The 20,552-nt window shown below is 50.8% G+C and overlaps 1 protein-coding gene across 1 annotated transcript in view; it reads right to left on the bottom strand.

The window, feature by feature from the left end:
* PPP1R16B (protein phosphatase 1 regulatory subunit 16B) overlaps positions 1–16,147 on the bottom strand; it is a 42,305-nt gene extending 26,158 nt beyond the window's left edge. The window contains exons 1-2 of the mRNA XM_072350393.1: positions 16,039–16,147; positions 1,553–1,953 (exon numbers count right to left, since the gene is read on the bottom strand). Of these exons, the coding sequence (XP_072206494.1) occupies positions 1,553–1,799 (247 nt within the window). The 5' untranslated portion in view covers positions 1,800–1,953; positions 16,039–16,147. The remainder of the gene's footprint in view (positions 1–1,552; positions 1,954–16,038) is intronic.
* Between the last annotated feature and the right edge of the window lie 4,405 nt (positions 16,148–20,552).

Below are 20,552 nucleotides of genomic sequence, written 5' to 3'. Positions count from 1 at the left end.
CCCTCCTCTCCCCACATGGAAACAAAAGATGATTCATATGCTGAAATCATCCCCAGGGACCTCCAGAAGGCCAGGAATTCACTCGCTTGGCCTCCAGCGTTTAGTAAAGAAATATTCCCAGTTTGACATCTAGCTTTGTTGCCATCCCCTCCTTCCCTTTATACCAAAGCCACAGCAGGGAGGGACAGAACCTGCCCACAGGCTGTTTGTAGGACTTAACTGACCACCAAAACAATTGAGTTTAATAAACTTGAGGCATCTGAGAAATCCAGCTGGGCAGAGGAAGCACCCATGGTTAAGGCCTACAACCAGGGCCTGCTGAGGGAAAGGCCCTTCGATTCCAAGCAGTGCTGGGATGTAAGGGCAAATGGTGATGTGTGAAAGGCCATCTCAGGAACAAGAACTTAATTCTGGGGAGATTCCTTACAGGACCAGGTTCTTGCTTTCCCCCACATACACTGCTTGTTGCAGAAGATGTTAGAATCCAGAGCAACATTCACTAGCAGAGAGACAAAACAACTGGGTAGGCTCCAAAGGCATCTTCCTTTGTCTCTGTAACACCAGTGGATCTGGAAGATCACACTGATCTCACTGCCTGGCAGAACAGCAGACCCAAAGACTGTTCCAAGTCTTCCCTGAGAAATACTTCTACCTTTCTGTGGAGCATTTGCCCTCAGTTCTCCATAGGGTTAAGCCCATTATTTTGATGTGGACTTTATGACACACAGTACACAGTGACTTGGCTGTTAGGAAACCATGCAAGAACAGTGCTAATACCCAAGACACGAGGAAGAGGTGAGGCAGACAAATCTCTCTCTTAAAGGTATCTTCACCCCTGAGGCCCAGCAGCAGTGCTGATGGCATCAGGAGAGCTCAGCTCAGCTGCCCTGCTTCTAAACAAATGCCTTCCAGATTTCACAGGTTTTCCCCCATCCGCTGCTGAAGTTAATTGGGATTGGCTTTCAGGCATCTTTTTCTTCCCTTCATTTTAAACAAAAGCAATGATACCATTAAACCAGTTCCTGAACAATTTGGATCTTTCTCTTCCGTGGGAAGCGTTAAGCAAAGAAATGATTTTCATTATGTTAAATAGGGGGAAAGAAAAAACAACTATACATCTATGTAGCTGTCAATCAATCCCCCAAGCAGGGAAGTTGAAAAGATTTACACTGACATGTACATCCCTGTGACAGACTTCTGAAAAGCCTCTAAAATAGGCAAATCCAGAAGGCAAAGAAGCGTTTCTCACCTTCTGAAAATGGAAAGTGTGAAAAGGAAAGAGATGAAAGCTGCCTTCCTTTTCCCAGATCTCGGTCATAACTCCTGCCCCATCCTGTCACTGTGCACCCACTCCTAGTGTCATTCTAGGTAATGCTGGTGTCTCACATTGCTTTGAATGCCCCAACCCGTAGCTACGCCAGAGATAGCAACACTCTAGAGATCAACACCATGCCAAGGGCAGTCCATGGATGTCAACACAGATTCACAGTGAGGAGCTACATGGACATCCCAGGTAGCCAAACAAATGAACTGCCAGATGTAAGCTCCCTACCTTCGTCCAAGTCGTTCCTCAGAGAAGCCTCCAGCAGAGCAACACTGGCTTCAAAAGACACTTTCTTCCGGTTAACAGCATTTCTCTTCTTTTCATGCTTCCGCTTCTTGTGCTGCATCTCCTTCTCATACTGTGCCCATTTCTTCAGCTGCTGAGCCCTCCGCTTCTGGGCTGCCCGCAGCCTCTCCAGCGTGGGCACCTTGTCCAGCAGCTGCAGCTCCGTCAGGAGGTCCACGTGGGCATCCATTGCTTCTGCTGGGAGACAGGGGTCAAAAGATGTCCCAGCTGGAAATGGTGTCCTACCACAGGTCCTCGGGATCGCGGCTGCCTGGTGCTATACCAGCATCCTTGGGCCAAGCTGGGAAGGGCCCATCACAGATTGATGAGAAGATGGTGGAGGCCTGAAATGAGAGGTAAGTATGAGCGATCAACTCTCACTGACCCATGCAGACAAATGATTAAGATCAACCCACTGGAAAATTCAACAGGCACCACATACCACCTCAAAAGAAGGTTCATTTAATTGCATTCTCATCACTTGTTTCTTCTCACCAGCCTTTGTGAATCCACCTCTCACCCACTTCAAATACCCAAGCAAAAACCTCTTGACTAAGTAGCAGTTCTAACATACAATACATTCACGACTGAAGCTCAAGGTAGCCCTCCTTTATGAGCAGAACAAAGCTTACGTGAACTAACAAGAAGTTCTTCCACAGCGTTTCACAGACATCATTCCTTAGACAACTCTGGAGAGACACATCCCCAGGCAGGTTTCTATCTGCCACAAGCATCACCTGTGCCCTACTGGCCCCCTCTTACTCCAGTCTTAGCCAAGGGTAGGCAAATAGGATGTGACTCCCAGGGAGGTATTACCTACACTTTAACCACCTCAGCTACTTAAAAACATGGGGTTTTGTGTTCGTTTTTTCCCCAGATATTTTCTCCACAACTGTAGCCCATACTAGCTCTGCTGTACAGCCTCCATGCTCACAGCAATGAGCACAATTATAGTGCAGACCTGGACTCGTGGTGCAACCACAACACTGAGCAGCAGCACCCACAGAGCAGCGAGCTGGGAGGCCCACGGGCAGCCACCATCATCTGCTATACAGCAGAAGGAAGCATGCCCCAGATTTATGGGTCAGCCCAACAGGGAAAGATGCACCTGAAATAAAGCCAGTGCCACAAGTGAACTGAACAAGTCCATTCCAACTATACCCACTGAACATGTACCACACCAAATCGAAGCAAGCTACAAATAACCACAATATGAGAGCTCTGAGGAGCTGCTGTGAGATGTCCAAACCATGCAGTACATCCACTGCATCCCAGTGAATTGCACAAGGCAGAGACATCCAGTCCTTTCTAATATTGCCACAGACTTCCCACAGGGGTCTGACCTCACCTATAAATACCTCGGCTCTGACAGCGAGGCATTGCCACTTCCTCCACCCGATAATTGGTTTGAAAACTGAAAACAAACAAACTCGGCCAGAGCACACAGGCAGGTTGCTTCATCCAGCAAAGGGCCAACAGAAAGCCAATGGCAGCTTCAATAGTCCCCACAGACCTTATTTTGAGAGTTTTGGGGTAGACGTGAACAAGAATAAAACTGTTTGTGTCCCATGAAAACTCAAGATTGCCAAACTAAATTAATAATAATAGTAGCAATAATAATGTTTCAGTTCTACGCAGGTACAAACCCGAAACCTTCTGAAGTTTTTCATTAGAGAGACCCCACCAAGCAATCCAAGGACTTGCCCGAGATGCCCTCCAGCAGCAGCTCCACAGAGAGGGCATCAATACAGCCCTCTTCCCAAAAGCCCTTCATTTGGAGACGGACCCCCTTCTCAAGCACAGCATTTTGTTGCTGGGAAGCTCTTCCCACCTCCCCTGAATCCAGCTCTGGCCCACGTGGGCGTTCCTGCAGGTATCTTTTCTGGCAATCTCCACCACAGTAACACGGGCTGCAGATCTGAAGCCTGCTGACAATACCTCGAGTGGCAGAGATAAGGGCAGGAAATGCCTCTCAGCATAGCGCATCGGCACTCCCACCCAGCGCTTTTCCCAGCCCGCTTCCACCATTGTTTGCTGAAAGATGAATAAATACACCCCAAAGACACCTGAACTAGAAACGATAGTCTAATTCTGCAGGTCTTTGGAAGCACAAACTATGCCTGTGTTTCTCTGGCTACCTAAGAAATGTTGGAAGCTTTCCTTGTGGACCAAATTTGAGAGACGCAGCAGGACACCGAGTTACGAGGCAAGGAGAAGCGTGGCTTGCTCTGCTTACCTGCATTTCACCTTTCCTGCTTTCACAACAGCAAAAACAGAGAGATGAGCTGCTCACAGAGGGCAATGAACAAATGGCAAAAGAGGGATGAACACCAGGAGGTATCTGCTGCTCCTTCCAGCACCAAGGCCACTTCAGCACCAAGAACCAGCTGGTCCTCCAGGCAACCTCTAAAGGTGCAAAGAGGTTCCCAGGGAGGACTTCCTCAGGGACACACAGCTTGGCTCCCAGACTTAGGCACAGGGCCTCAAGCACCCTCCATAGACAGAATCACTGAAGCCTTAGAGTTGGAAGGGAATTTTGAAGCTCATCTGGTCCAACTCTTCTGCAATGAACAAGGACATCCACAGCTAGATAGGTTGCTCACAACCTGATCTCATCTTGGTCTTGGGTGTCTCCAGGGATGGGGTATCCACCACCTGCTGACCAACCCATGCTAGTGCCTCCTTCACCACAGAAAACCTTTTCCTTGTATCCAACCAAAATCTCCCTCTTTAAATCCGAAAGATCCCCAAAAGCCTCACAAACACCTCAGCTCCATCACTGCTTTCCAGTGACCTGCTTCCCTTGCTGTGCCAAAAAAGTGGTAAGCTGACATCTCATCACACACACAGGACAGCCTAATTACAGCAAAGTTACGGGCCCAAGCATTTGTTTACCTGCAAAGCGACACAGAAGCTGGCTGTGTGGGTGGCTGCGGTTTTCAAGGCAGTGCATTTTGGTTTCTGTTTTATTTAGGGAAAAGGGTAAAAAAAGAAAGAAAAAAAAACCAACAGCCCCAAAAGACACCACTTTGTTGCACGCTGTTTCCATGAGCTCAGCAGCTCAGAGCCGAGCACATCCTGCGAGACGTGGGGCAGCGAAGGCAGCCATGCCAGGGCCAGAAGGAGGGTGAGACACACAGTATTGTATTGCAGCTGCAGGAAGGACCTGCTCCAGCAGCGTCAGAAAGTGGTGCCTGCATTGGGCAGGCAAACATGGGCAAACACAACCTACACAAAACAAAGGTTGCACTTCCTGTACAGTGTGGCTCGTTTAAGTACAAGATGCATCTCACTAAGTTCAGGAGGACTATTTTAGTCATCGGCCTCACTTGCACTACAAAAGACCCTGATTCTTCCTTGAAGAGCGCTTGCAAGGAAGAAGGGGACTGGTGATTTACATGGACAGACAGTGACTGGACAGGGGGAATGGCTTTAAACCAGAACTGGTGAGATTTAGGTTAGATATTAGGAAGAAATTCTTCACTCAGAGGGTGGTGAGGCCCTGGCACTGCTGCCCAGAGCTGTGGGTGCCCAACCCTGGAGCTGCCCGAGGCCATGGCTGGGCCCTGAGCAGCCTGAGCTGATGGGGCAAACCAGAAACAGCAGGGACTGGGACTGGATGATTTAGATTCCCTTCTATCCCAACCATTCTATGATTCTATGACTGATTTCAGCTGCCAACCCTGTGCACTGCACCCTCAACTTGCCTTCAGCCCCTGTACACAAACATCTTCCCACATCAGATACAGTGACTGGTATTTACACCCTGCAAAGTGATAAACAGAACACACTTGTTCTCCTGTTCTAGGGCTGCCCCCAGTCCATCCTACCAAGCTCTCAATACACAGACATGGCTGCAGCTACTGAGGATGAGGCCGGGTCCCTGAAAGCAGCCCCACTGTTGGTGACAGACAAGGCAGAGCTAAGACCTGCAAATCCCCTGCCACATCTCCTCAAGGAGCTGCTTAAAGCACAGCATGACACCAGCAGAGCGCACACACTTGCAAGAGCCCTTCAAGTAAGTGTCATCAAACGACTTAATTTTTACTCCACTTTATTATTTTTTTTTTTAAGATAAATATAAATACACAAACTCTAGCAGAGCAATCTTGGAACAGGACACAAGGCAGTTGTTTCATAGCCAAAGAATTCCTTTAAGTTGAGCACCTTTCAAGCAAGGGCAAAATATACAAGAGCAGCCTCTGCTGACATGGAAAAGATTGCTCTTATTCACTGGATTATTTGAGGGAAGACACCTGCAGAACTGGGCCCAGTTCTGGGTGAAACATCTGCATCCACAGCATAAAGACAAGTCAGAGGCGTGAAAAGCGACAGAAATAGCCCTCTCCTCCCCACCTCAAGTTAATCTTCTCTCAGCTGGAATTGGAAGCCAAGCACGAAAGCCTATAGCAGGGACCTGAGCACATAAGCAGCCTGCAACAGAGGCAGCTGCCCAATCATTTACTTTGTGTGCATCGGCTCCTGCAAGGAGAGGAATTTCCCCTTCACCTTCCCAACAGGACTCAGGCTCAGTCGTGCTGTTATGGTGTCCAGCCCATCACAACCCATCATCCAGCAATGAGCACCAATGAAGAAACTCACAGGCCCTTTTTCCACGCATCACCCCCAGCACTGTCCCTGCTCATCAATACAAGGTGCATTCTGCATCACAGCTTAAGTGACTGGTGAGGTTCTCCACGCGATCTGGAGAAAGCAGAGCGGTTCTTCATCACTAGCAAACAGCATGCAGAGGCAACCAGAGAGACACCAGAAAGCCACCAAGAACACAGGGTGATGAACTGAAGGACTAAGGATCAAAAGGTTTTGTTTGTTGTTTTTTTAAATAAGCAGAGGATACATCAAGACAAGAGGGACTTGTTAAGATACAAGAGGGACTTGTTAGGATGATCAGAGCCCTGAACCGAGGTTTCTTGCTTTATTAGAGCACTGAGTGTCTCACCTCCCATGTTTTGGGCAAACGGTTCATCAGAGCATCACTGATATGGATCCTGTGCCAAGAAATACTGCCCAAACCACTGCAATCTCACACACCTGTAACAGGGGACTCAGCTGCTGGGTCTGCCAAGTGACAGAGGACAGAAGACCTGCCATCAGAGGCCAAGCTGGGAGTTCAAATCGCCCACAGCTAGCACAGAGATGCACAGCACCTCCAAGGAATCCCAGCCCCAAACACTTGCTTCCCCCTGCAGTGCCACAAGAAAGTCATATTTCCTACAAACCACAGGGGAGGAGGATGCCAGGAAGCCTGCGGCGAAAGGCTGCAATGCAGCTTCCCAGCCTCACAAGGGTTTGCTATTTGCAACTGAAATGTGCAATTCTCCGATATCACACCTCGCCAGGCAGGATCTCCACACGGTGACTCAGGTGACAAGGCACAGGCAGAGAAGTTACGGATGCCCCATCCCTGGAGGTGCTCAAGGCCAGGCAGGATAGGGCTCTGATCGACTCAATCCAGTTATGGCTTCTGATAGCTAATTCTTCTTGCAGGCACCACGCAGCTCCTCCTGCACCCTGCTGTGAGCCCCACAGCATCTGCAAGGTAACCACGCAGAGCACTGAGCATTATGAACAATCACTGCCACGTGACTCCATTTCACTGCTATCTCAGAAGCAAACTGCTCCCTTCCTCACTCAGCATCTACAGCATTTTAAGCAGCGCACATCCAGCCTGAGCACACGAAAGGAAAATCAAAGCGGTGAGAAATGCTATTTGATAAAACGTAAGAATATTTCAGCCAAGAGCCCTCAGGGGACACAACTCCTCCAGGCTGCTCCAAAGCCCCCGTGAGGAAGAGAGGTCACACAGCCTCTGGGCAACAGATCCCATCAGAAATTGGGAGTTTCAGGAGAGATTCTTGGCTTTCCCACAGGTTCCTTGTATGCAAAGTGAGTAACTTAATCTGTGCCCCAATTACCTTCTTGAAGCGCAGACACCATTCGACCCGTTTGCAACAAGGGAAGTTCCACTGCTGCTCGATGCAGAGGTGAATTTGGCAGCGGAGGTGAATCAATATAAGTTATAATTCCTCACTGAACAGGAAGCTCAAAACGTAAAGCTCAATTCTTTCCCCGAGAATTAAAAACATTCCGCTTTGGGCGCTTTATCTCTGGTTCCAGATAATCTCTCTCTCCTCAGCACGCTCCTTCCGAGCAGAGGGAATGAAATACGAGTAAGGAGGAAAAGAGTGGAACAGCGAGTCCAAAGATCTCCTTTGGAGCTGATGCTGGTAACAGAAAAATGTAAGCGCCTCGTTTTCTTCTCCTCCCAACTGTTCCACCTTTAATAACGCTGGCTCTTGTTTGAGGAAAGCCCCCTCAATATTTTCACCATATATTTCCTGTGAACACCCAACCCAGCACAATATACATTCTTTTTCCCAGCGCTATTTCAACATGGGCTTATTTTCTGCGCTTCCTTCAGAAAGGCCCCCTGTGCCAAGCAGCCCTCCCCTGCCTGAGGCTGCATGGGGACACACTGCTTCCCAGCAGCAAGGGAAACAAGCCAGCCGTGATCCCCAGATGTACGCATGGTGGCCACTATTCTCCTACAGAAAGCTTCTGCCTCTGGTCCATGCAGTGCTCTCAAGGCTGCAGCTGAAGCAGCCCCCATTGACCCTGCAGTATGAAATCCCAGTCGTGCCTTTTGCTCTCAGGTCATTCTGGGCCCCAGCCACCAGCTTGGAGCAGGGACAGGGACGCGTCAACCAGCTGGAACATGAAGAACCAAGGCAGGAGTTTGAATCCAGATCAAATCAGAACGAAGTCCAAGGGTTTGGTTTCAAAGCACACACCAAACAAGCCTTGTGTAATAGAGAAAACTGTTCAATAGCCTGCAAATCTTCAGGGACCGCTCACTAATTGCATCGATTCGTCTTCTCCGATGAGGGCCGCATGCTTTGAGCCACGAGCAAAGTCCCTCTGCCCACAGCCGAGACAGGGCAGCACTTCACAGCCCCAAAGGAGACGATGCTCAGAGACAAGGAAATTGTATTCCTCCAGGAATTCATTACACACACTGCTCCCCTTTGCTCTCCCAAAGAAGAGTATCTGCTAACAAAATTTATCTCCAGCATCAGAGCAGCAGCGGGATCCCTGCCCCCAGGCAGAGAAAGGAAGATCAGAGCGGGACTTCTGTGCAAACACGAGCCCAATCCCAGCTGCCCTCGCACGATGCAGACCCAGCCCTGAGCCAGGCAGCTGGCAGGGAAGGAAAAGCACACAGCGGCGCTGATTACATGGAACAGAAATTAATTGAGGGCATAAGTCTCCCGTTCTGCTCTCCATTTATTTTTCCACAGCTCATGGTATCCGTGCGGGTTGCAACGTGGGGAGCAGCCCGGCCCATCTGTGACAGCGGTATCACCGCCTCCTGTTTGTTTTCCTGGTAAAGCTTCCGCTTCGTACCAGCCCTGCAAGGATGCACACGGAGCTGCACACCCAGATCCTCCTTGCTGACATCACATGCTACAAACTCAGGAGATTTTGAGCCTGAAAGCAGCAAGTGCCCACAAATCAGGCTGCAGGGTAGGACGTGGGTAAAAAAAATAAGGCTAATTTCCATCAGGATCTCAAAAGCAGCACTGCAGAAGCCCACACCCTTCCTGTAAGATACAGAGCGCTGTTTGCCTGCATGCTATGCTTTTTGACCAAAGTCCTTTTATTGTTCAAAGCCACTTGCACACATTTTGGCATATGGAAAAAAAAACAACAAACAAAACAACCAAACAAAACAGCAGAGGGAACTGCCCTGCTGGGGACACAACACCAACTCAGATAAGGGAATGGATTTCCCATTTGCGGCTCCTCGCTGCCCGCAGCCACGCAGCCCTGGGAGCTTCCAGAAAGAGACAAGTGCTCTCTGCACACCAGCATCCCCAGCTGCAGCGTGGATGGCACCCCATGCATGGGTGACGACAGCAGCACCCTGTGGGAATAGAGCAGTGCCAGGGTGATGCAGCGCTTCCAGCTGCTCTGCAATTGACATGGATGTGACTGATGGGAGCTGAAGGTGCCTGTTACACACCTGCCAGGAGGACTATTGATTCCGCGGGAGATGTAGGAGAAGATGCTCTTCCACAATCTGATTCATTCCTTTCAAACAGCAGTAGCATTTAATTATTGTTAACCAAATGCCTTCAGCTCTGATGCTGACTGACATTATTGAGCTCATCTATAATCATTCCAATGACCCTCCAGAGACCTTAACCACACAACAGAGAAGCCCATACATCTCCTGTTTGCTGGGGACAAGGGGGCTGCCCACCCACCAGGAGCCTGCAGGTTCTGCTGGGAAAGAAACCAGGGGAAAAACAACCTATCCACACTACAGTGCACAAAATGTTGCTCCACACAGCTCATGCATCTGAGTTGGTGGCCTACGGCACTGCCCTTATGCCCTACTGAACTCCACAGTGACCTATTTGTTCCATTACTAAGCCACGTGCCCACTGTTCCTCCATGCCAAAAATTACAGACCCTTGTCCACCTCTACCCCAGGTTGGGACAAGGAGGAGGCCCTGAGGCTGCCAAACCCACACCCATGGCACAGTGAGGCTTCACAGCAGTAATGTCCAGCAGCTACAGGTAACAGCCCACGCACAGTAATGGCAGTGAGGATCAGAACCAGCTGATACTACCACTGCAGGGCAACCATCCTCTTGCAGCCCATGAGTGTATTTCAGTGCATCTTTCAGACAGCTGCCCCATAACACTTCCAGGGGACAAATCCTTGGCATGCAGACCAGCATCAGCTCTGCGTGAGAAGCAGGACGCTGCTGACCTTGGCCAAGGGAAAGCATCTCCACCAACAGCCACACCACCGCCTCCCACCTCGGCTCAGGCTCAGCTCATTTTGTCTCATCTCAGATGCAAACCATCAGATTTAAACAATACTCAGCCTTCTGCAGCGCCAGCACCACCAGCTTCAGTCTTCAATCAAACACCCGCCTTGCTTGCAAGGCAGATTTTATGTTTCTAAAGTACCTTATTTTTAGACGCAGTTATCAAACCATACGTCACCATACATGCCCTACTTTCCATGTTTTCTGTATCTACTCTTGGCCACAGTCAGAGATGGCACATTGGCTTGACTTGTTGTGCTGACACAAAGTTCCATCAAATGTTTATCATCTATTACTCTTCAAAGATGACTTGGGATACTTTACATTAAGTTGACTGCCATCACTGTATCAGAACTGCCTCATTCCCAACACTCAGCCAGGAGGTATGCACAGCTCACAGCTGTGAGATGCTGCCAGCATCCCATATTGCTACATGGAACTGCTGCAAAGCAATGCCTCATGCTTGGGGTTTCCCCATACAGACCATTAGAGGTACCGTCACTATGCCACAGTGTTGCACATAACATCTGCAATTGGATGTTGTGTTGAGGGACATGGTTTAGTGGTTTAGTGGGAGCTATTAGTACTAGGTGAATGGTTGGACTGGATGATCTTTTAGGTCTTTTCCAACCTTGGTGATTCTATGATCCTATGGAAGGGAAGGCAACCACCATGGATGAGCAGAGCCGTGCACCTCCAGCCTCCCCTCCTGGCTGACCTCTCTCTTCCCTCCAGAAACAATGGACTTTCCAGCTCAAGGGCAAAGCGCTGTGATGCTGGGTGCTGAGCAGCCCCTCACCTGCAGCACGGCACTAAGTGCTAACAAGCAAAGTCACCAGGGAGATCTCTTGGCAACACGGGGTGAGAGAAAAGGAGGGGAAAATTGCTGCCAGCTTGTTTGTGTGCACTTAGGGTGGCATTTCCAACCCTATAATTGTTGCATAATGAATTTAGCAATGGAGTTCAAGAGCTATGATTCATCCAGGCCAAAAAAACATGAGTCAGCCCCCAAAGAATCATGAGATGTTAAAATTATATACATTTAACTTGAGCTTGACAAATCCAAAGGAGCAGCGTAACAGCAGAGCGTCTCAGCGCAACTCAAAACATCGTGCAAAGATCCACGCTCCTCCCAGCCAACACGAGCTGAGCACAGCATTGCTAATAATTTACACCCAGCCCCAGCGTGCAGCTCAGGTTATCGGCTGGATATGGGCACCTGATGCTGTGTGTGCTGTGCTGCAGAGAGGGAGCGCAGATCTCTGCAGGGGGCAGCATGAAAGAAGGCAGATCTATTAGGGAAAAGGATGACTGTGTTAGAGAGAGAGTGGCCAGGAGGCAATGCAGGGAACACCTCAAGAACAGTCAGATATTTTCCATAGGCTGCTGAAAGCATGTCCTGTGTTCTGTGCTTACAAAGCTTTCATATATATATATATATATATATATATATACGGAAAGAAAAGTCTTTCTGGAATGAGATAGGGTGCAAAGTCAAAGCAGAACAACTATTCTGGGTTACCTCCCCAGGTGACTCCTCACTCTAGAGTGACACTGCCTGTTTCTAGTTTAATTCACTTTAAAAATAGATTAGGCCAATGGTTCTGATCTGCAAGGCCATGGTAGCCAGCCCACCACTTTTAGAGCATCCTTAATTAGAGCCTGGATATGGGGACACGCAGGGCTTCGGGATGCAGATCTGACGACCCAAATTTGGGAACATTAACCTAAAGCAGAAAAGAAGGCAAGAGGGTCTGCACAGAGACAGGAGCTGATGCACAACATCCACTCCTATAGTGGCCATACGGACATCCTTCAGCTTCTCTTCTCAATGTACAACAGGAGAACAGTCCATGCTACACACTGCCAGCCCTAAAGCAAACAGTGCTGTAAGAAACCCACAATCTGTGCTTTGCATGGAAGCAAAGCCACCTTATAAAGCCATTTCTGTTTCAGGTTCATTGGAGTTTACCACTTATCAAAGTTCTGTTTAGCCTCATTAATCACAGCCTATCAAGCTCTTTCAAATGCAAACAGAAAAGAGTACTCAACAAGCACACTTCGTGTTTCAGCCCTCTCCCACTGAATTACAGAAAGGCAGGAGCTGGAATGCCCACCCACCTGCCTCCTGCTTTGCAATCCCTTCCCATGGGATTCCATCAGCTGACTACTCTGGAAAAAAAAACACATTATCTCTTCCCCTCCAGCTAGCAATATTCCAAGGCAGCACCAGCATGTTGTGTGGGAGGAAGGGCAAGGAAAGGCAGGGGCACCACTCCTGGCTGTAGGATTCAGGGCAGCCTCTGTGTGCAGGGATGGCCACAGAACCTTTGTCAAAGGCCATGAACTTGTTACCCAGGCCTCGAGAGCAAGCAGCCCCGCAGCTCAGCTAATCACATCAACTGATATACGTGTTTGCTTTGTATGGGTATCGAGGCTCAGCGTTCCTGGAGCTATTCATTCTTCTAGGGCTCTACGTGGCTCTGCTAGCCACTGCATTTACACATCGCTGTGAGATTCACAAGAAGGTCCAGCAGGAAGAAATGCATCACCACAAGAAGCATGATGTGCCCCAGCAAGGAGGGCTGCCAAGGGCTCCTGCTGAGCTCAGGCTCACACTACACCTGGCACCGAGCAGCCAAGCAAGACCCAGCAGGAGCGGACATCAGGCTGCTCGCCTTCACCCCAGCCACAAAAGCACCAGCATCTCCCTAAAAACAATACAGAAATTGTATCTACAGTTATTCATATGTATTTATGATTAGGCTTTATTTTTGTATATGCTATATTAGTTACATGTCTGCATAGATACATAGATCGTACCTACACTGACAGCTATCGAGACAGATACCCAAGTAGATACAGAACTCCCTCTCTACATGCACACACATGTATACACACACACACGTATATGCACACACAGACACACGCACACAAAGCAAACGCTACATTGGAGAGCAAGCAGCAGCAGTGTGCAAAGCAGCAAACCCCAACCAGGAGCACGGCAGTGAACCAGCACCGATGTGCAGCAGCTGGCAGAAGGGCGCTGTCGAGATGAATGAGATAGGAGCACGTGGAGAGGAGCTGAGGAGACTGTAGATTAACAGAAGAAGACAGATTTCTAGTAAGATTGCGATAAGCCTCTTTAAACATCCCTGAAGGAAGAGCCAGCTGGCAGGGCTGCCCACAGAGGTGCTGTAACTCAAGCAGCAGAGCACAGCAAGCAGCTGACCCTGCTCACACATCCCCACTCACACCTGCAGCTCTTGGGGCAAGGCAGCGCTCCTGAACCCTGCTGTGCTCAGCACAAGGGAACTGCAGAACATCACCTGGATGAGAAGGAGAGGCAGAGGAAGGTACTGGGATTGTAGCACTTCCAGCTCATACTCTCAGCTACAGCTCACTGCAAGAGCTGACCACGCTCCGTTTTTAGTACCACAACAAAAATCAGAGGAATTGAAAAACAGCGAGAGCAGCTGGGGCAGGAGAGAGCTCCTGCACAAAGAATGCAGGGAACTGGTTTGATAGCAGGCAAGATCTGCTCCACAGGGCAATGAGCTGGACTAGGATTGCCCACCGCACCACTTCTGAGCAGTTTCAAAGGAGACAGCCAGCCTTCCCCTCCTGCAATGGGCCGCCCCAAGCACAGCACTGATGGTGCAGGATCTGCCGAATGGGAGAAGGCAATTCAGTGCCTGCAGAAAGGCTGACCTCTCTCCAGCCAAGGGAATGAGCGCTGTGCAGATGCAGGCCCTCCACCTCCTATCTTCATTCGTAACCACTGAACACATGAGAGCTTCCAAACTTGAGCCACACACAGATAAAAGCAAAGGAGACTCACATCCAATATCAGGTTAAGGAAGGTCACAGTTAAACTCCCCTTCACCTCAAGAGAAGCAGAAATATTCTTCAGGATGGGGATAAGAAGGGAAGGACATCTCAGAGACCCTTCAGCCCAATTCTGCTCTTTCATTCATTTACATAAGATAAAAACATGACACCCCTCCATCCACAAAGGCTCCATTATTTCTCAGCCTCAGACTCTGTCACCAGTATTCCAGTAAACTTGGTCCATGTTTTTCTTCTTCCTGGATGAAACGTGCCTGGAGGCAACAGGCATTTATAAATTATTAAACCGAGGGAAAACGAGGTCCCAACAAAGTGGCTGCAGAAGCGACGTGGGGGCACAGGGAGCCGGTACCACTGGTACCAGCACACTCACACAGGGCTGTTTTCCAGCTCAAAAGACCCAACAAGAAGACATTGTTGTTAGCGGGCAGCCCAGGCACGCGCCCCTGATGTCAGAAAGCAGCAGCAGTATCTCAGGGCTTCATCACATCCAGCGCAGATATCTAAAGTTCAACACTTCAAACCTCGGTTCGGTTATAAAACACTCATGTGTGTCCTCCAGGCAGAAGGAAAATAAGCTTTATAACCCCACAAGAGATCTCAGAACACAAAGCAAAACCCATAAAAATAACCCAGGTAGAGAATTTACAGCATCACGCACCGTTTTGGTTCCAACTCTTAGCGCAGAGATTAAGCAAGGGCAGCACAAATGCAAAGAAGCTCTTCACATTCAGGCTTAGCACAAGGAACGTGGTATCAGCCCCTCCAGACAGCTCAGTTTGGAGTGAGGGCCCCATCCTGCCCTGCTTGAGAGGAGCAACAGGGCAGCTGGGGTCAAGGTGAGCATGAGGGCAGCGCACTCACTGTGCTGCTCCCAGGGTGTTTCTCAGGGAGCAGAGAAGGGCCCCAACGCAGCCTGTTGTTTCCCAGCTCTGTGCTCCCCTCAGCAGTTTGGGAAAGGCTACTGACTCCAAGAAACATCCTTCTCCTCCAGCACAGCCACCCTGGTGCTAAAAGAGCTCTTTCCACAAGCGCTAAGCAGAGATGTGAGCGAGAACTCGTACTCTTGTCAGAGTCACCCCAAGCATCCCCAGCACATCACGCCCCGTGTGAAGGGACTGATGCTCACCGCTGCCAGCGTCCCCCAGGACTCACACCCACAGCCTCAGCCAGCACCTCGGTGCCATTCCAGCAATTAAGGCTGTTTATATTTACACTGCCTCAAGAACATTGCATCCACACCTCAATTATGCCAAAGGGGAGAGAATTCCCAAAGCAACGAGCAAAACCCAACAGCAAACCTCCTCAGCCCCTCGGGTTCTGCACGATGAGCCCCTCTATGAAGGCACGTTAAACACCGAAGCGGGTCTCCCCTTGGAGCAAACTGCCTTAAAGAGGTAATTACGCCTTCAGCAGCAGCCGTGCCCAAGATAAGGTCGGACAAACTGGCCGAGGGATTACCCGGATCCCCCGTGCTGAGCAGCGCCGCGTTATTCCAGCGCCCGCTCGGCCAGCCCGGCTGCCCCCAACTCCGCGCCGTGATTGCGGCCACCGCTAACGGAGCCCCGCAGCCGGGAGGACCCCTCGGCCCGGCCCCGCCCGCACCGCCCCGAACGCGCTCCGCGGGGGCAGCCCCTCTACCGGCGGGGGTCCGAGGAGCACCCGGCACATCGCCGTCCCCCCCACTCCTCCCCCAGCCCCGCTCCGCTCCGCACTCACCCACGGCGGCTCCCGAGGCCCAACGCCGCGCTCCGAGCTCTCCGCTGCTCCACGGCTCCGGCTCCGCCCCGAGGTGGGGCCGCACCGGGGGCGGGGCGGGGATGGGGGGAGCCGGGGGAAGCGGGGCGAGCAGCGCTGCCCGCCCCTGGGCCGGACCTTCCCGGCAGGTGCGGGGCTGTCCCGCTCCGCCCCGCAGCATTCCGAGGAGAAGCGATGCGTGGGGCCGCTGCGTGATACGTTGTAGTTGCTTTGGGGTTTTTTTAAGGGTCTTCGGGTTTTGCCAGGAGAACGCGGCCGTCCCTCCGTCTTCCTGGGGCTGCCGAGAGCCGCTGGAAATCAGAGCAAACCCCGTCTGCTGAAGTTTGAAGGGCCGCGGAGGATATCCGGGTTAGCAGCCGCTTCGCCCCCTTTTAGTCGGCAGAAGTAGCCGAGCGTGGCAGCGGTTCCTGTTTGTCACGGCGCAAAGCGATGCAGGAGACAGTAGTATTTTTAAGGAGAAACTCCAATGCAACGTTCACATCGATCTTCCACATCGAGCGCTGAAACTGACTGATGCTGAGCACAAACACTGCTCCTTTCCCGGACAAGGAAAGTGAGGCGGCCCAGAGCCTTTGCTGGTGCCCTGGGAGCTCAGCCAACAAGCGCCGTGCTGCCCCATTCACCCTGCAGGGCCGATGCTTCACGCTGCCGTCAGATCCGGCCCCGGTGCCTTCTGCAGGGCAAATTGGGTTTCGGTAGGTTTGGAGGATTAATCACCATCAGCCCCATTTCCTTCTGGGAAGCAACCTCTGCACGGCTGCAGGTGACAGGGCAGCAGGAGGTGGCTCAGATCAGCGTGCTGTGGGGTCTGGTACAAAGCCCTAATGCAACAAATAGCCCTGGATTGGGATGTGGCTCACTCCTTTGAACTGGACGATGAGGGCTGAGTGCTTATGGGTAGTGAATCAGTGTCTCTGCAGCAGCACTGGGGTGTGGAGGAGCATCCAGAGCATAGCAGTGCTTTAAGGTGGGAGCCCCATCTGATGGCATCTCACAGAATCATTAGGGCTGGAAAGACCCGAAGATCTCCAGATCCAACCCCAGCCCACCCCACCATTCTCACTGCCCACGTTGCTCAGTGCCACAGCTCCATGGTTCCTGAACACCTGCAGGGATGGTGACTCCCCCACCTCCCTGGGCAGCTGTGCCACTCATCACCGCCCCTTCCATGAATCAATCTTTCCTAATATCCAACCTGAACTTCCCCTGGTGCAACTTAAAGCCATCACCTCTTGTACGAGTCACCGGAGACACATGGAGAAGTGTCTTAAGCCCACAAACTTGTCCGATGGATGCATTTATAAATGCAAACATCTGGAAAACAAAGCTAACGAGAAGGAATTACAACTATGTCCCTCCTCCTCAGTGCATCCACAGCAGCGCTGCATGGGAGGAATGGGAAGATGTTCAGGCAGAGTGAAGGCGAACTGTGGCTCTGGGAGCACCCTGAGATCCTCACCCACCCCGAGGCTCAGGAGTGTTGGGATGCTCCAATGCTGGCAGCTGAGCCCCGGGCTGCAGGAGAGCCAAGCAGCTCAGGATCAAGCTCTGAAGCCCATAATTCAGTTTGTTTATTGAAAACGTGTTGTAAGCACAGCTGCTTTCTGAGGCACGTATGGTAATGATGGGGGGGAGAGTCACATAAATAAACTGGCTCCGGGCCAGCGCAGTGAGTCAGTGCAGAGAGATGAAACACATCTGAACAGTTGACAGGACTGAAAGCACAAAGATTCATTTTCTGTCCTGCAGCGGGGTATGAGCATTGCTAGCAGGAAGAGAAGGGCAGCACTGTGTCTGCAGGCCCTCGCAGCTGAGAAGGTGGAGGAGCTGCAGGGCCAAGGGAGGACAGGGCTCTGCCCCTACTGCTCGCTGCAGATCAAAGCTCTCCATTCAGTTGCCAACACAAAGATTTGGAGATAGAACAGAAATGCAGCTGTTTGGTTTTTTAATGCCATCCAAACTCCTTCGGTCGGGTAATCTAATGTTTGCAACAACAACAACAACAACAAAATGGTGAAGATTTTGGTTCTGCCTTGAGCCCTTGAGTTCTTTACTTGGGTAAGTTCACTCTTTGCTGGGAAGGCCTGAGAAGAGGGTTTTCCTGTCATGCTTTGATGACATGCGGGCTGCTCGGGGAGCAAACCAGGCTCCAGCATCCAACTGAGTCCTTTGGAGAAAAAAAGCTTGGCAGAAAGCTGCAGCGCTGCGGCAGCGGGTGGAGGGCAGCGAGCAGAGCCTGCAGCACACACAGGAGGAGCTGCCAGCCCTGTGCTGAGGTCAGAAGTGTAGAAGTGAGGGCACGGCAAAACCCAGCCTGAGCTCCGTGTGCATGCAGAGCTGACATGTTTGTTGTCTCTGCATTGCACAGGAACAGCTCGTCACAGCAGGGAGCAGCCCCACGCCCTGGAATCCACAGTGCACCATCCAAAGGCATTGCCCTGCATTCCCTCTCCCCTTTATTTTATGTTTCCAAGACTATAGGTTTAATTTCCTAGGAAGGTTTCCTTTTCATGACCTTCCAAGGTCTCTTGATGTGTTATTTGAGGTTGTGGTCGCTGCCATCACAATGTGAGGCCGATGGTGGGAGGTCCTGGAAAGGCCTCCAGAAGCCCCATGCAGTTGCTGTCTGTGCTGAAACCCACCCAGCTGAGCACAAACCTCTTGGTGTCTCACAGAGAGAGTCATAGAACAGCCAGGGCTGGACTGCAAAGGAGAATTGGAGGAAGGAAACCAGCAGGAGAGAGGAGGCAGGAGGGCAAAGAAGGAAACCTGAAAGTGACAGCAGAAATACAGACTAAGGCAGGGGCGGTGGGGCAGGTTGTCCGCCTGCATCCATCTCTCCTTGTTCCTGTGAGCACAAAGATCAGCTCTCTCTAAGTAGAACGCTTTGCACCAGCTTCTAACATCCAGGATTTCCCCAGACGAAGGGTTACTGCAGGCACAAAAGCCAGGAGCGGGCCAAGAGTAAACTCCAAAGCAGAGAGCCAGGGCCAGGCTGACCTGTGCGTGTGATGGAAGATTTCACGCCCCGGCAGGTATGAAATAGCAAAGACCAACAGCCTGCAGGGTCTGAGGAGCAGAGCTGCGTGGGGCAAGCACTGACCTGAGCAGTTCTGGGGGAAGACCAGCTGGACACCACGATGATCTCTCTGCTCCCAGCACGGTTCAAAGGCTGAAAAGCTTTTGCATTATAACAGCTTTGCATCTTGTTCCTCTCCTCCAATCCTCGGGCTGCAGTTAATGCCTATTAGTTACCTTCTGCACAGCGGGGTGGGAAGATTAATTAGGAAGATTGTCTCAAGGTGCAAACTTTGCATCTGGCTGGAAATTTTGAAGGTCAGAGGGAAGCTGGTTGAACCCGGTGTCTGCGTGCCTGGGAGAAAGGCTTTGAGGGCTACCTCCAACTAAAGGCAAAGGTATGGAATGCTTCTGGTGCTGCACAGCCTCCTGGTGCTAACATTTGAGGTTGTTAGTAGGGATGACGGCTCCGAAGTACCCTCCTGTTCCAAAGGGGCTTTGAATCAGGAGGAGCCTCTGGGCAGCCCAAGGATCGATGTGTTTTTAGGGAAGAAAGCTCACGTTAGTCAAAGCAAGGTGGTGGATTTACTGAGGGGCGGCTCAACTTTGAGATAAAACAGTTATTTTCAGCTGTGTCCGCTCCCTCCTGTCAGTGAAGTAAGTCATTGCCCCCCATAATGGCCTTGAATTTCTTGGGTTTTGTCCTTGCAGAAATCATTCTGCCCATAACTCTCTTTGTGCTCAGTATGATTTTGCCCATAGCTTTGCTTTGATGCTTTCCACCCAGCTGTCACGTACCGACCTCACTAAGAGCCCTCCCTTCTCCTGCCAGACATCTATTGATCAGCAATTTATTAAACTATCTCTGTGTGCTGCACTTGGACCTCATAATGGTTCTCATCCGCCAGCCTTCTTCCAGTATAAGCAAATACAGCCCGATAAGCTGTGTACACAGAGTGCACGGTGCTCAGCCATAAAACCCCCAGTGGCACTCACACATTCGACAAGGCGGGATGTTTAAGGGCGTGCCCATCATTTGTTTAATATACAATAGTTTAATGAATGCCATCTGAGCTTGGCCTCCTCCGCCAAGAGGAAAAAGAGAAAGCAAGCAGGTTTCCTGAAGCATAACCCAAGCTGGCTTTTGGCAGACAACATGCTGCAGACCCTCCAATGGGGCTGCATGGGGGTCCCATCCCTCTGGAGCAACAGAGCATGAGGCGCAGCCAGAGCTGGAGTCGGGCAGCACACGCGGCCATCAGGAAATGGAGATCCCGGCGGGCCATGCAACTTTAATGCTGCTGCTCAGCAGAGCGCACATTTGATAGCTGAAGGCATAAAAGCCTCCCCAGGAGCAGGCGTGTCACAAGTCTTTGTCTGTCTTTTAGGGCCAGATCCAGTTTCTGCAGTTAATGAAAGTCGCCCTATTTGTTCTAGCAGGATTTGAATCAGGGCCC

Source organism: Excalfactoria chinensis, chromosome 15 (assembly GCF_039878825.1).
Source record: "Excalfactoria chinensis isolate bCotChi1 chromosome 15, bCotChi1.hap2, whole genome shotgun sequence".
Lineage (NCBI taxonomy): Eukaryota > Metazoa > Chordata > Aves > Galliformes > Phasianidae > Excalfactoria > Excalfactoria chinensis.
The sequence above is the reverse complement of the archived record's forward strand: the minus strand, read 5'-3'. Positions and strand labels throughout refer to the sequence as shown.